The sequence below is a fragment of the Erpetoichthys calabaricus genome, chromosome 1 (assembly GCF_900747795.2).
Source record: "Erpetoichthys calabaricus chromosome 1, fErpCal1.3, whole genome shotgun sequence".
NCBI lineage: Eukaryota > Metazoa > Chordata > Cladistia > Polypteriformes > Polypteridae > Erpetoichthys > Erpetoichthys calabaricus.
This window is the reverse complement of record NC_041394.2, coordinates 288,429,061-288,446,389: the sequence shown is the minus strand read 5'-3', so window position 1 is coordinate 288,446,389 and position 17,329 is coordinate 288,429,061. Positions and strand designations below refer to the sequence as shown.

General features: G+C 36.0%; 1 protein-coding gene across 1 annotated transcript in view; it reads right to left on the bottom strand.

The window, feature by feature from the left end:
- Positions 1–7,373: 7,373 nt before the first annotated feature.
- Positions 7,374–17,329, bottom strand: part of pkp2 (plakophilin 2) — a 78,211-nt gene continuing 68,255 nt past the window's right edge. Inside the window, exons 8-13 of the mRNA XM_028816218.2 lie at positions 16,240–16,401; positions 15,738–15,914; positions 15,003–15,156; positions 13,841–14,030; positions 12,819–12,906; positions 7,374–9,231 (exon numbers count right to left, since the gene is read on the bottom strand). Of these exons, the coding sequence (XP_028672051.2) occupies positions 9,169–9,231; positions 12,819–12,906; positions 13,841–14,030; positions 15,003–15,156; positions 15,738–15,914; positions 16,240–16,401 (834 nt within the window). The 3' untranslated portion in view covers positions 7,374–9,168. The remainder of the gene's footprint in view (positions 9,232–12,818; positions 12,907–13,840; positions 14,031–15,002; positions 15,157–15,737; positions 15,915–16,239; positions 16,402–17,329) is intronic.

The window sequence follows — 17,329 nt, the reverse complement described above, 5'->3', positions numbered from 1 at the left end:
TTCCAAATCATGTCCAATCAATTGAATTTACCACAGGTGGACTCCAATTAAGCTGTAGAATCATCTCAAGGATGATGTAGTCCTGGGTTGCTGCACCCACCTCACAATGTACCACCTGCATTGGGACCCGAGTGCAACCGGTGACACCTCAGCAACTAACACCTGGTAAATTTCATCTTTTATTTGGATTTATAGAAAATTTCTTTTGGAAGTAGAAATGCTATTTTATTTTGAACACCGGGCTGTCTTCCCAAATGAGAATGCCGTAAGTGGGCTCGTGTATGTAAACAGTGCTTTTTAAGAAACCAGGTTTGTGCCTTAGCCAGGTTACTCTCATCACCACGGATTTATGTGTGCCAGTAAATGCAATGAATGTTTTATATTTTTAATAGCTTCTCGTGAATTGCTCATCTCTGGCTGTGCACTTACTTTAAACAGGATTACGTGGCGGCCTGGGCTGTACTTAATGTATGGTATCTGCTGTAGACGTTCTTTTATTGTCAGAAGATGAACCTCACCACTCTAAACATAGTTTTATTTTTTAAAAGTGTTTTTCATGGAACAGAAGATTTATTATCATTACAATATCCAGTAAAATGCTGCCATTTATGTAACCATAATTTGCCTTATCCGAAGGTGTTGCTGATTTCCCACTCTCATGACAGTCAATAATAAATTTTTATCTTAGAAATCTGTCTGATGATATAAAGTACACAAATTAGAACACAACACTGGCATTAAGAGTTCACTCTCTTTTATGATTCCATATCAAACACCTTACATGGAGTCAGTTAAATATTACAACAAGATTGCCTCAAGTGGCAGCCATCCACCCACCCTTCCATGTCCCATAATGGACTCCAGCTCTGCATACAAGGAGGGAACAAGTCCTGGATGGGATGCCAGGTCTTTGCACTCATTCACACAATCAACCTGACTAACACAGGACTCCCCCAGATAAGCCCCACTGAACTCTGGGAAGACATGCAAGCTCTGATGGCAGTAGGGGAAATGTTCATGGGCCTTGTCATGCTGAAGTACATTCATTCAGTAATTTTGAAACAATATACAGGTGTCCATTGTGCTCCATATGACAAACATTTCCTCCTTCTCCTCTGATTATTAAAAATTTATTTGGTATATGCTGACCGATCCTGGCATAAGGAAGCATCAGGACTGCTCAGGACCACAGCTCTGTGACGCCAGGGCTAAGGCAGACAATCCTGATGCTCAATGTCCGTGGCTCCAATGGTGGCATTTTATTGATACGAGTGTTTTCCGTGCCTTCTTTCCCACTCACAAGTGTGTTCATGAGAAGAGCAGCGCCCCCACCAAAGATGTCCTTCGACACCCTGTTTTTCCTCAGCTGCCGACTCTTCCAGAGAACACTTTACAATTCTAATATGGCAGTATAATAAACTGGTCCAACCACTTGTGCTTATCTGGAGCTCTACTTCAAACATGTTTCTGATAACTGATGGGAAAGACTTGCTATAAAATGACTAACTGAAAATTAGCGCCTCATATCTCAAAGTGTAAACTAGGCGTGACAGAACTCAAAGAGCCCTGCTTTTATACAGTATATACCATATATAAATAGCTGTGTGAATGATATGGCAGCAGGGTGGTGTAATGGCGTGCTGCTGTTGTCTTACAGATTTGGCATCTTGTGTCCACCAGTCTAGAATTTCTAATTAACTTAGTACTAGGGGGCTTTGCCCCCTTCTCGCTTCACTTGCCAACCCCTGTGTTTGGTTTTCCGGATACACACTTTTAAGATTTTTTTTTCTTTGAATTGTTGCTATTTCATTAGGTTCACTTTTATTTCCGAACTTCTGTAAAAACAATATTTGTAATCTTGTGAGTCCCAATATGCTCAGTCTTTTTAATGAGGTCAGGACAGGTTTCTCTGTTTGGAATTTCAGCACAGACAAAATGATCGACATCATCAGCAGTTAATAATTTTTTTTTATACAAAGTAACCAATAAATGCATGTGTGGTAAACTCCATTTTTGAAAATCCAAGATTCTTTATTTGTCGCATGCATAGTTATACAGGACAACACGCAGTGAAATGCATCCTGATCCGCTTATCAAAAACTGTGCAAAGTTAGAAGAATATCAGTAAGATTAACAAAAAGTCATAGATCGAAAGATAACAGTATAGTAGAACATAATAAATAAGTAAAATTATGTGAATAAAGTAGAATTAAGTGTTAAGGTGCAATAGTGTAGTAATTATTGTGCAAAACCAAAGTTAGACTGGTACATAGTTAAATGAGGCAGTTTGTTTGTTTGCGCTACTGCGATATTTACTTTCTTGTTTTATATTTTCTAATTTTCCTACTTTCATATCCTTTAATTTTCTCCACATGTGTATAGCGCCATTTTTTTTTTTTTTAAGCCTTTCTAATTTCCCTGGTTTCATAGTCTCTAACCTGCTCTGCATGTGTTTAGCGCCAACGTTTGTAAATGTCTTTATGAAGTTCTACTTTGTCTTTTATTCATTGTCTTTTAATTCTGAGCCGGACTGGACGTGCTTTTTTTTTTCCAATTCCACTTGTTCCGGGCTGATAATTACTTTCCTTATTTTCTGAATTTGTACCTCGATTATTCTTTTTTGCTCTTTTTTCTCTCCAACACATTTGAGTCTCTTTTCTCCGCGCTGCTTTCTTCTTCGCTTAGATATCGACATTTCATTTATAACATATTGTCTTTATACGCTTTATATGCGCGGAGAGCCCTGGATCTGTGTGTGCTCAAATCCTTCACAAGACTGAATGTTTTGCTGCCCCGTTGTCTTATTTGATATTGATCGTAAGTAGGGCGTGTCTTGCAAGAATCTCATGTTCTACGTCACCGTGAGACGGTCCTGGGTCAATCTCTTGGCACAATGTCTCATTTTACGGTCCCCACGAGATGCACCGTGGCAAGTCTCTTTGGTCTCGCGGGTCTTTTAAATGTCTTCCGAGAAGATCACGTATCGTAACCTTGCTTTTGCTTTCCAGGACTGGATTTCTTTTTATAATAGAGAGAAATATGTCTGTCAAATTCTGTGTCCAGCCTCTGTCTGCATGAAGTCAGCCCACAATGAGTGTGAAATGGACTGGAGCTCCAAACAAGGCTGGTTGGCACAAAATGAAACCTTCAGCTTCCAGCTTGTTAGGCACTGTGCCATACAGCACACCAAAATGGCAGCTGAAGTGAGTATCTCAGCAAACTACTCAATAGAAAGTGATTCATTTAACAGCCTTATTTATAAAGATTATAGTGGAGCATGAAGCAAAGCTGCTTAGTCCCATTCAGGGTTTTTTTTTTATGACTAGCCCAGCAAAGCAGAATAATGACTGGACAAGATGGTAGTGCCAATCACAAGGCTGCATTTATTGACTCGCACTAATATAAATGAAGGTGCACTGTATGGCTTGGGTCCATGGCCACCGTTCTGTTCTTAATCAGCCTTCTTTATCTTTTTTGTAAAGGAACCAAAAGTATTGGATTACATTTTGCTGTACCATTCTGTTTTTTTCATTTTATTTTTCAACTGCTTTTAAAATGTTACTCCAACATGGCAGTGGATCCTAAAACCTTATAACTTAAAAACTAAAAACTCCCACTGGTTTTGTCTCTTTGATTTTGTTCATCCAAGAGACTCACCCGCTCTCTTCTTTCTTTCTCTCTTTCTTTATGTGACTGTATAAATCTCAACCTGGATAAATTCACACGACTATATCTGGGGCAATTTTAAAGGGCCTGCTATGCAGAATATAGGCAGCAGCAGAGAGCAGGTCTTGCTAACTTCATGAGAAGTTTCCAAGCAACCATTGAGTGGAAAATGTATGAACTGAAAATTCTAGTAATATTTGGTCTGTTTATTAAAATTTGAAAATGGAAAAATGTTAAGAGTCTGTTTACTAAGTTCTAGTCTGTTGTAGTCAGTTTATTAGAACCAAGTCTCTGAAATTCTAGCATCTGCTGAGCTCTCCAATTTGCTCAGTGTACATAATTTATCCCCGAGTGTTAGAGTCCAACAACTGGTGACAGTTCTTCTTGTCCCTCAGTGGTCACTTCAGCCGCACAGACCCACACATGGGCACAACAAATATGGGCAACTGAGCTAAAAGATGGTAAGCCTGCTCTCAATACCCACCTCGCCTTCAGGTAGGGACGCCAGCTGACATGTTCAAAGCTGCACTTTCACTCCTTATGTGATAAGACTGATGAATGTTAATTGTACTCTGAAGTGTAGCAAGTCTTTGAAACACAAAGGTGAGCCTTCCTCAGACTGAACTTGGGGTTTCTAAGTTTCTGCTGTTATTCACCTTGGAATTAACGTTCACTTCTTTCTTTGTTTCTTTAGGTAGACTCTCTCTAACTGATGCAGGCATGTACGTGTTAACTGTCAAAATTGTGCTTCATAACACAGCATACTGCGTATGCACTGTAGAATCTGCATGTAGATTACTTTTTTGTAATTTTCAAGGAAATCCTAATTAAAAGAGAATAGACTCCCACAAAAAAAAAATGAAAACATCTGGAGCTAAACTAAAAAAAATGTAGTTTGGTCAGATGACGTGACAAACTAGAAAACGATTCCCTAAGCCTTGTAAAACTGACAGAATAAAATGGGTTCAGCCACACAGGCTTGAGAGCAGCGCACGCCTCGCCAGCACCACTCTGTGACGTTGTTTAGTGCTTGGCGGAGATCCAGAGGTGTGTATGAATGGAGCACAAGGAAGAAAGTGCTGCATCAGCAAATCTGAGAGAAAACCCTCGTGCAGGGCTGTTCCATAGCTGATGAAGTTGCTGGGGGCAATGAGGAGATTTTTAGGCTGCTGTGTCCAACCTGCAACTGTGACACAAGTGTCTCCTCAGGACAGTACTTGTACAGATATTCAATTTTTATTTTAAAGAATTAAAAAACAATTGAGTTTTAAAAGGTGGTCTCTGTTTTAAGAATGCTTATTTTACCCCATAATCCAGGCTCAGTGGTAAAGAAAGCTGCCAATTTTAAAATTGTTGGATGAAACCTTATTTATCTATCAATCCCGCTTATTCCAATACTATAAGCATCAAGCACGAAGACAGACGGTTAGAGCAGTCCATGCTCACTCACACAGGCCATGTCCAATTCTTCACTTATGCAAACATAAAGTATGTCAAATCAAATCAAAAAAAATAAAGTCAGAATACCTGGAGGAAACTGAGCAGATGCAGGATGCTGTCCACAAAGCTTGAAAGCGTTCACATTATTTTCCATTTTCAGGTACTGAACGCATTACACAGACTTTATATAAATGTAGGGCAGATGAGTTTTGATTAATTTCAATTTATGGTACAATTCAGGCAACAGGATTTTTTTTTTTTTTTTTTACAAAAGTAATAACCATTTATTCAAAAATATGTCCACATACAGAAATTGAAAGGTGGGTTCCAAAAAATACCATGATATTGATTCAAAAACAGCAGTGATAAATCTGAAAGACAAAGTGAAATGAATCCTGCAATATGACATGTACCTTCATTCAGTGATTTAAAGTGCCATTTCTGAAAGAACTACTAATTTGTATGGATAGATGATGCACTGTTAAAGCTAAGCACTTTTATGGAGTAGTCTTTGGTTTTCAAAAACAAGTAACACAAAAATAAATTATACATAAACAGATATGCTGACTAATCATCATATATACTCTATTTTACTAGAGAATGCAGTCTCGTGAAAATGCACTTTTTAATATGTAGTAAAAACAGCAAATGCTCAATCTTGGGTGTATTGCTTGTCTAGACACATCCAGTAATCTGAAATATGAGATACACGTTTCGTTGCATGAACAGTGACATGAAGGGCCTTCCTCACTAGCTTGACTAATTAGGCTCCTGTCTGATACTTCAAATCACCCTTAAAACTCGGCTACCAGCTTACATAGCTGCCAATCTCACCTCAGCATATTGCTCATCACCATCATTGCGTTTGTAATATCAACCTCAATCTCTACGCTCTTCCATAGCCCGATTCTCCATCTAATGGCAATTATTCACCTAACTTTGCCACGTCATTCTCTGGAATCATCTTCCAGTAGACTTTATCCAAATGTACCTGCAAGCACCCATTATTTCATCATTCCTGCTTTTTGTTCCTAAAAACTCCAGGTGTAATATAATGAATGCTCACATGACTCCAAGGTGCTCTTTATTAAATTTTAATGTAGTAGTATTGCCATGTGTACAGAGCACAACAGACTGTCTGACCAACATGCAACTGATCCCCCACAATACATAATCAGTTCTCTGTCTTGTGTACATAGAAAGCAAAATTCCGCTTACCTGACGTACTCCTTAGCCTTATTTGTATACCACTTGTTCAGTAACGTTTCCACTTCCAGAATCGGCCTGCTCCTCTGTACAGTAAATTTTACTTTTAATATTCTTTCCAGTGACTATTTCTCTGTGATATTCAATGCTCTGTAGTTACCCCACTCTAAATTATACTCTGATGTGCTTTTTGAAAGATATTGTATAAAGTACAAAGTGACTAATATCACTTAATATCAGGAAATTGAGCCTTAATGTTATACAGTATATATGCTCATTTACTAAAAAGGACAAATACAAATGTTTTGTTTGTTAATCCTTCTTAAAATGCTGCCACCTTTAAACAAGGTGCACACACACAATAGCTAAATAAAGTGTACAGAATTATCACCGGAAGGAACTTGTAAATTATTCATTAAAAACTATACACAAAAAATGTCAGATATTGATGAAGAGTAAGAAAAATCTTAGTGATTTTGAATGCTGTAATGCGTCTACTGAATTACAAACATAATTGTTATGTCCTATTTATAATTAAGCTGCTTACTCATTTAGAATTCCTGTGTGAAAAATAATTACAATCAGGTCACAAATAAAAAATACTTTGTGAATTATGCATTTTGCCATGTAATAATAAAAAAAAACAGTAAAATGTATTATTTTCAATGGCACAGTGAAAAGAATTCATTTTCTTTAGTTAGTGCAATTATTTGTCATTATAAAGATAAGCTTTAAGTCTACAAGAATCTGGTAACACTGACATGCATCAACCGAATGAGTTATCATTTGCCTAGTGTTTCATTACTAGATATCTTTTAAACACCAGTTAGAGATAAAGGAGCTGTAGTACATCAAAGATACTAAATACTGCCTTGGTGATACAATACCTGGATATAAAACTCAAAAAATAAGACTCATAACCCTGTGCCTCCATTACAATATGAACGTCAAAGAAAGCTACTGGGGCTACACATTTTTGTTTGAAGCAAATGTCTGCAATTACCAAAACTTCTGTTTTAACTAATCACACTGTTATCTCCCAGTTTCTCAAAGCAGTTTACTTTTTTTATTATCTAAGGTTTTTAATAAAGATTTGTTAAGATTTTGCTCTATTTGTTTTGAAATGTTTTAGTTATTGAAGCAACAGCTACGTAATGATGGCACACGTAGTGACTCATCTTTAGCACCACATGTCATTTACAACCATTCTTTTGCTCTGTGCTGTTACTATCTGACACAGATGACGTCAACACTGTTTTTAGAAATTGATTTCACTAATGCGGTCATAAAGCAAAAAACCTGTAAATCAAATGATAGCTCTTTCTGTAAAATTATCTATAACCAAATGAAGATCTGGTGTTGGGTCAAGTCACCATTTTGTGGTAAAAAGGGCGGTGGCACTCAAGATCATAGCCTTTCACAACAAGATAAGATTGGACTTCATGTGGAAGGAAACACTGGCAAACAACATGTTTGTAAGTAACACACAGTATGTCTACATGCTGTGGCTTAGTGGACTCGTGTGTTCATTCAGGTGCTACTGATGGTCCTAAGATTCAAATGCACCAATACCTACTGATAACTGCAATATGAGGATTTATTTCCCATCTGTGAAAGACACTACAGCTTGTAGTGTTGTAGCCTCTGGTAACTCACCCAGAAGCTCACACTTCAAAAATGATTACAATATTGAATATAAGTGAAACAGCATTGACAAACTATGATATATATGGGGTTTGGACCTTTCCATTGATCTCTCATACCCACCATGCATTCTATAGTGTGAAGAAACCCACTCTATACATGTATGTGTCAATGACATTTTTTTGGATATATCCATCCATCCATTATCCAACCCGCTATATCCTAACACAGGGTCACAGGGGTCTGCTGGAGCCAATCCCAGCCAACACAGGGCACAAGGCAGGGAACAAACCCTGTGCTGGGCACCAGCCCACCGCAGGGCATGCACACACACACACACCAAGCACACATTAGGGTCAGTTTAGAATCGCCAATCCACCTAACCTTCATGTCTTTGTACTGTGGGAGGAAACCCATGCAGACACGGGGAGAACATGCAAACTCCATGCAGGGAGGACCCGGGAAGTAAACCCAGGTCTCCTTACTGTGAGGCAGCAGCGCTACCCACTGTGCCACCGTGCCACCCTATTTTGAATATATGCATCAGCTAATGTATAAATTTATCTTAACTGCTTGGATGCCACAGCAAATGCAACACATTTAAAAAGACACTATAGTCAGGCCATTTTTTGTAAGTCACAGCGAAAGCCACGGACTGTTTATTGATTTACTGATGACCTAAAAACATTATTATTTGAATTATTTTGAGAAAGACTCAACAAATGTGAGTTATATTTTTGTTGAAGACTTAAAATAATGTTTTCCCTTTTTTCTATTTTATGTAAAATGCCGCCCCCCCCCCATTTAACAGTATTAAAAGAGAACTTAAATTAAGAGCAGGAATTGCTCGGAATGAAAATGAGCAGCCACTCTCGCTGTCCAGGATCTTTCTCATCAGAAATACCACAAGGGGAAATGTAAGTGCAAATTAATCCTTAGCCACAGCTATGATTACTATATTTTCGAATTTTCATTACGCAATTAATGACTTTCTCCAAACTACAGTAGTAATGTTATTTGTAACTATCAGTGAAAAAACACCTACAAATATGCAACCTTTTGACTATATTGACTGTAATATTGTGAGAAACAATTGCTTGTGCCGGTTAACTGAAATTTGTTAACATACAGTATAGGCACAGTTATTTTGCATTTTATGATGACATAAAGAGCTCTGCAGATATTCAGTGGAAAAAAGTATTTCTTCTTTTCTTATGATGTCCGAGCTGCTTTCATTGTCCTTGAGTTGATAAATTGACTCTTTTTATATCCAGCCTTTAAAAAAAGGAGAAAGAAACTGTTAATGAGAAGAGAAAATACCCTAACGTTTTTCCTTGCAACACCATGGAAATTGAATCCATATTATACATAATTAAAAATAAACACACTATCCTTAAATACAATAATGAAATTCAATATGTTCCCATATAATTTACATCTGTATCGGCTTTTGAATGTTATAAAATGCCGGCAAATGTCAATGAACTGAATTGTAATTTAAGAAAATCTTACAAAGCAAAAAGTGCATGAAATTCGTCATTAAAGGCAATGTTAAAAATGTTAAATAAAATTTGAAAAATGACATGTTTACAGTAAATTCCACTTTTATTGTATACTTAAAAGTGAAACAGTAAAATATGTTTAATATTTTTGTAAAAATATAAGAAAACATACCACATAAGTTTTGTATATTTTACGCCACCGACACCCTTCTGTTAATATTCTAGATTAGATAGTTGTAGAGGGCATTTTTAATTTTCAAAAAAATGTACTGCTGTACCCTGTATGTGTTTAAAAAAGCACTCCTGGCACATATTTTGTTTTGTAGATGGTGTGATGCAAAGGTGAGGTACTGCAAGAACAAATATGAGTTGAAGTTTTCAGTAGACAGCATGACAATTCAAATACTGAAACCAAGGGACAGGATTTAGAAAAGTTCAAAGCAGCTCATTTTTGTTAAGACTCAATATTCAGCATATTGTATATAACAGATAAGTGTTACCTGTTAGGCAAAAAAATACAGTAAATGAAGTTGGAACATATTTCTACTGTGGAAATGCACCAACACAAGTCACTGGGACAAGAAGTACACTAATGCTGATTAGCTCTTGGTATCTAACATGCTGTTAACTTCCTTGCAGTGTTAAAAGAAACTTGTGGAAGTGCTCACTGTGCAAAGGTGTTACATAAAATAAACAGCAACTGACAACTGTTTAAACAAATGATGAAAGAGCAAGCAGAAAGCTAAATGTGCTATATTTGGGGCAACTGCCATTAAAATACACACTACAAACTCATTAAATGAGGTGTTTTAAAATACAGTTCTCTGTACTGTGCTGAAATGACGTGTAGAATGTGTACACCTGTACAATTTGAATATGTATGTTTTGACAGATGGACATTTTTCTGTATTTCAAAACAGCAAATTAGTTTTATAATAAAGAACAGAGCTGATATCACAAATCACGTCGTTCTGGGGTTAAGGACTGGAGTTCTAGAAAAGGTTTGCCACCACATAAGAGAAAACGAGAAACTATGAAGTCATTGTCAAATTCACACAAGGGTGTTTTCCCAGACACCAAACATTGCCAATTTGTTAGTTCAGTCAAATTAAAAAACAATTTTAAAACTCTCAGATGCCAAAACATTTTGTTAAGAGAACTACAGTACAGCTGTAACAGTGAGAAACACAATGACTGGAAGCAGCATCAATTACGCCTTGGCTGAATCCCTGGTTTTCGTTTGTCTGAGGTGTGTCTCAGTACGAGTAGGTACGAGTGAACTTTCAGGTCGGCAGTGGCAGCAGGCTGCTGCAAGAGCACAAAAGCTGAAAGCGCTGCACAAGACTTTAGTTTGTTCAAAAACGATTTTCCAGAAATGAATATGCAGTGCTGCTCTGAACAGCATGGTACTATATTGTCAAATGTGTTTTTAGATGTTCTAATGCCACTCAAAGCAGCATGTTAATCTTATGGGACTTAAAGAGCTGAACCAGGACTATTGAATCCTAAAATTTAGAATAACCCTGAATCTTGCCAGCTGTGTTGTACATATACTGTACCTCTTACCAACAGCCTACATATTTGTATTTTTATTATATCCAAACATATCTTTAAAACAGTTAAACATACTTGCCACTGAAATTTACTTACACACTTACTGTAAGACAAAGAAGATGAGTCATGCACACAGAGTTAAAATACGGAGCTGCCAGAAGGCATGTCTAGCAAAAATTTAATTGAAGATAACATTAATAAAGACTATTACAAAGCAGTGTTTTTTATGTTTGTTTTAAAGCAGAAATAAGTAGTCTAATTAAAAAAAGCTTGCTAGTTTTGAGGAGTTATGCTTTATATGTAATTACAAAAAAAACCTCCAAAAAACAGCGTTGCACTGTAAATAAATAAATGCCTGTTTTTTTCATGTACGTCCTACAGTTGCTTTTATCCTAATGGTGATGGTTTTCTTTCCTTTTTTTCTTTTTATACAAGAAATGGAGTGAAAATCCTCTTTCAGTTTTGTCATTTTAAACCTTTGGACAAAACTATAATAAAGTCATCTCAAAGTTCTAAAATCAGATTACTCTAATCTCAGGTGACAACATACTGTATGTATATAACAGATTTTATGTTTTTCTTTATTTATTCATTAAAAAATAAGACTCTCAGGCCTACTGCTTTCACATTAGTTAAGAAGGTGGCACGACATAGTAATCCAACGCACCAGATTAACTGATAATCAGAGCCCACCTATACAGAATAAAAACTGAGAACCTTTTGCAGTTGAGTCTGAACACATCTGTGCTGATTTCAGAGAAACAACTGTAGCTGCTGTTCACTTTTAGTAAAGTCATAAGGCCATTTTCAAACAACAAAGTCTATCGTTCTGCAGTGAGAAGGATTATTGACCGATGGAATATATATAAAACAGCATTCAACTTTCCAAAGAGGGTTCAAAAAAATTCATCCAAAGAACATGCCATATGATGTACCAAGACACTGTAAACAACCCAGAAAGGCACAACCTGGAATCTATAGACTATGGCAACACACTAAATGTTGTAATGGATGACTCCACCATCACAAAATAATTGAAAAATCCTGACTTTGATGGAACTAACATAATTCTGATTCTTTCCACGTAAACATGGCAGCACATTAGATTGCAATGTTGAAGCTGGATAAACCCTAAGAGTTCTGGAACAGAAAAAAGTGTATTGTGAAAGGAATCTCAAACAAGACATGGATTTTGCACGGTAGCTTATTTTTTGTTGAGTAAGAATAAAATGTGTCCTCACAGGTGGCGCAGTGGTAGTGCTGCTGCTTTGCAGTAAGGAGGCTCTGGAAGATTGTGGGTTCGCTTCCCAGTTCTTCCCTGTGTGGATAGCGCTTTGAGTACTGAGAAAAGCGCTATATAAATGTAATGAATTATTATTATTAATGTGTTTGCCATTGGTAGTTAGATTTGTCTAATTTTAGGAAAGGGTGAAGAATTGACTATTGTTTTATTATTATCAATTAGAATTTAAAAAGGTTGCACTTAATTTTTCACATTTCTGCATTTAAGAAGGTGAGGTTTAATATCCAGGGCCACAAAAACATGGAGCATGAACAGACTGTGCCGCCCATCATTCTCTAATATTCATTCTAGTACTTTCAATATGCTACTTGCACCATCTGATAGTTTTCATTTTACATGATTATATACTGTATACATTTAAAGAGAAATCACTACTTAATATATTCAATATTATTAATATGAAAAAGAGTCCTTTCCATTGCAGTCACAGAAAATAAAATACTTAATATTAATGATTTCTGATACTCATTCTGTTATGTAGTTGCTTATTCTTAATATATTACCTTTTTGTATACACTGTGAAGTTCACTGTGTTTCCACATCGTACAAAGCAGCATGGATGCGGCTTTTCCAGCTTTAGATTGAATGTAGCTAAAAGAAAAATCACATGTTTTACACATATCTACATCAAGCTGAAGCTTTTCCTATTTACAGATGCATTTAGTTGTTGATTAATGAGTGAACATAGAAACATTAAAAGAAACAAATGAAGAAAACTTAGAAATCATCCTAATTCATATATTTAATTATTTTTTTTCTGTTTACATACTGTAGAATAAGCAACTATGTTTACAGTAATTAAATATAAACTTTTAACATAGCTCATGCTATACAACATCAATTATAATGATGACTTTGCCCACATACTAACTCAAGTGTCCTGAACTGTTGTATTGTTTACTACATTAAAAAACACTTCATGATTCTGTTCAGCAGGAATAGTCAAATTTAGGGGGATATGCTGTCTCTTTACATATTATAACAACATACTCAATCATTAAGCACTGCTACCAGATTACCCCTGAAATGGCCTCCCAAAGTAAACTGCTTCTGTTTGGAGGGACACTGAGTATACAAGAAAATACACGGAATGCCGTCATGGGTATGTGTGCCATGGAAAAACTTCCATTGCACATACACTGAGATTATATACAGTACATACATACATTGAGATACTATATTTATTCATCAATAAACCCATAATTTAGTGCAAAGTGATCAACTTATTCTGTCTACTCCCCTATGTGGACAATCATTTCTGTTTTTGAATATGGTCATTTATACTGATCTTGTTATCAAAGATGCAGTGTCATACCACTGAAGCACAGGCCTCGACTTTCTTTCTCAAGGCCACAAAGCCAATCAGCAGTAATTTGTGAAGCTGCACATTTGTGGTTTCAAGGCAAATACTAACCAATGAAACTTGGCACCTTCATCAGCTTTTCAACATTTAGTCAGTAAGATAACAGGCCTTTCTACCCTATTGATAAACCACAAAAGGAGATATGAGCCAAATGATACTCACCTATCAGTGCAACTGATGCTACAGATCTTTTTCAACCCATCATTACTGAGGAGTAGCCGAGCATTTTGAGAGCTACTTTGAACCAGGTTGTTAAGTATACAGCACAATGAAGCAATCACATCATTGGACATTATGGGATCAGAAGCAGACATTGGGAGCACTGACACCACATCAGGTAGGACTTGGTTTGCTAGAAATTGAAAACACATTAAAAGATGTACAGATAAAATGCATCAGTGGGTGTTATGTTTTAATCTTGTACCTCATTTTACTATATTTAAAGCCAAAGGCACACTGTACTTAAAACACTTCCTAAAATTTTCCTTTTAAGAGCTTAAGAGTTGTGAAAGGTTACAGACTTGACATATAAATTGGCACATAATTTTTGCAAATATAAAGCTGAAAAGAAGAAAAAAATCAGATTGTGTAAATGTTTGAACTTAACAAACACAATAATGCCCATTAAATACCCTTAAATATTGTATTGTGCAGGCACTTCAGTTAAACACTTCAACACCAAATACAAATAATGGCAACACCGTAGATCAGCGACTTACAACTACATTTTGAAGTCACTGTATGTAAGACAAGGAAAATCCCTACTGTTGACTTCAAAAACCCACAGCAGGCTTGTTGATAACAAGCCCTCGCAAACTATTTGCATTTTCTTCATCTGTTTTAAAAAGAAAAGAGTCCCTACAACTCTCCAAGCTGTGCAGACAGGGCTCATTCATCCTGCATAAAAAAAGATAACCTTCTGATCCTCCTAATCATTTTACAGCTATACTACTGAAACATATTTTATCAAATAACTTCTAACAGTACAAATAAACCAAAAATAATACTTGTTATTGTTAATATTGAATTTAATGGCATGGTAATGCAGTATTTAATTCTTCTGCTGTTTATCCCTCCAGAAAAATGGGTTTACCTCTCAGCCCAGTCACAGTATTTTTGAATTTCACATATTCTTCACATTAGTGTGGCCTTTTTCTCTTGATGATTTAAAAACTGTCCCTTGACCAAGTGTCTGCTATTTACGCAAGTGTGCCTGTGACATACTGGTAATCTGTTCAGGACTTTTGTCCCACTCTGGGTCACCCCAATAACGTAAGCGGGCTTGAAAATGGATGAGTACATAGACAAAAGGTCCACTTCTTACCCAATTCTTTGTGCATTTCAAAGTAGCGTGACATGTTCCTTAACAATGATGCAGCTGCCTTCTGCACTCCAGGTTCTGAAGAATGAAGCATCCTCCGGATGTGCTGAAGTCCATTTTCTTTTTGAACAATAGTTTCAGCAATTGCATAAGAGATCTACATAAACCAAATGAGAAAAGAAAACTGTTATATAAAATAATGAATTTGTAAATAATATACAGACTGTACAATATGCACTTTCTGGATACAGACCCTTGCAGTAAACTTTTAATGTTTATTCTTATGGGCAACCTTGTTAATTGCCGAGGGGTTCTAACCTGGTAGATAGAAAGACTTTTAGGAGACATTGTTTATTTAGTTTTACGTATTATGATATCCAGTCACATCCAAAATGTTTTCAGCTTCTTGATATTCAAGAAAGCTTGCCTCTCAATCGATTTCTCTAAACCACAGAACCTAATGAGAATGCATAGATATTCAGATATTAAATATGTCTTCAAAACACTGTATAAATATGCCAGAACATCATTTTAGGTGCTGCAAGTTTACAACATGTACTGGATTATTTTAATTGCAGTGGTCTTTAATCAATATCTCTGAAGAACATTTGCACAATCTCACAACAGAAAGTCATTTATTTGAGGTCAACTGAGGTATGCATATAATCCTTGTAAATCTACAACAAATTCAATGGAGAGGATAAGCTTTTTTCTTTTACTAATAGATCTTGAACATACTCCACCAGTTCCAGCTGTAAGGTTTTGGAGAGCTCCAATAGAGGCCTCTTGTGTGTAGCTCCTTGTACTCTTTGCTATCACAGACAAATACATTCTCACAGTAATAGGGTTCCACAACCATTCAACACCACGTGGATTACTTTTTTCTTCAGGATAAGGAGTTTTAGTCTCATTTTCCTAAAAAGATTTAAAAAGAAAAATGTTTAATGAATATATGCTAAAAGGCATAGTTATCACTGTGATATCACATGATAAGAATGTTAGTAGGTAAATTTCATTTTGTTAATATACCTACATTATGCAATATATAGTATTAGAAAGGCAAGTGTAAGTTTGTTAATGTTATTGATTGACATTTCTAAAATTACAAAAACTATTCAATATAAATAATGAAGTATAGTAACATATGCATCACAATAATTGGTAAAACCAAGAAGGGCTACTGGCTCAATATTTAGAGTTGAATGGACTACCATTGTCTGAATTAATTACAAATATCAACCTGTTTGATCTTGGAGCTGCGAGACCCAAAACAGCCTGCTCCTTTACTTTGTGATGGCAGGTTGTGTCTTAAAATGTTCATATCTTGAAAATACTGAGATGGAAGCTCAGTTTCTAGCTGATATGAAAGATTGTGAAGGATGCACACACAGTTCTCTGTGGCCTGAAAATGTAAACAATAAAAACAGAACTTAATAACACATTCTTTTTCTCTCTCTCCATAAAAAACAGCATCACCTATAGAGTTGCCACAAAGAAAAATCAGTGTGGTATAAAATAAATGCCTGTTCTTTTTCACTTTCATTATTTTGATACCATGGTTTGACATTACAAATTTGCAGCATGCTGCTTTACACATGTGTTGTGATTAAGAACATGTACTTTAAAATCTTTCAAGACATTACATCACATTCCGGTATAAGATGTGATCACTATAATTGTTAATTTTGTAGAACTAAACAAAATCAAATGACACCATATACAGTAATTAATGACAATACAAAGGAGCAAAATATTTCAGGCTGAGGACTGACCCCAGTTTAACTTTTACAGCAAACAGTAAACTGTCTATATACCTGTACTGTATATACAGTCATATGAAAAAGTCTGGGAACCCCTCTTAATTCTTTGGATTTTTGTTCATCATTGGCTGAGCTTTCAAAGTAGCAACTTCTTTTTAATATATGACATGCCTTATGGAAACATAGATAGATAGATAGATAGATAGATAGATAGATAGATAGATAGATAGATAGATAGATAGATAGATAGATACTTTATTAATCCCAAGGGGAAATTCACATACTCAGCAGTATTTCAGCAGTGATATTAAGTTTATTGGATTAACAGAAATCATAACAAAATTAGACAGGTGCATAAATTTGGGCACCCCAACAAAGATATTACATCAATACTTACTTAAGCCTCCTTTTGCAAATATAACAGCCTCTAGACACCTCCTATAGCCTTTGATGAGTGTCTGGATTCTGGAAGAAAGTATTTTTGACCATTCTTCCATACAAAATCTCTCTAGTTCAGTTAAATTTGATGGCTGCCGAACATGGACGGCCTGCTCCAAATCATCCCATAGA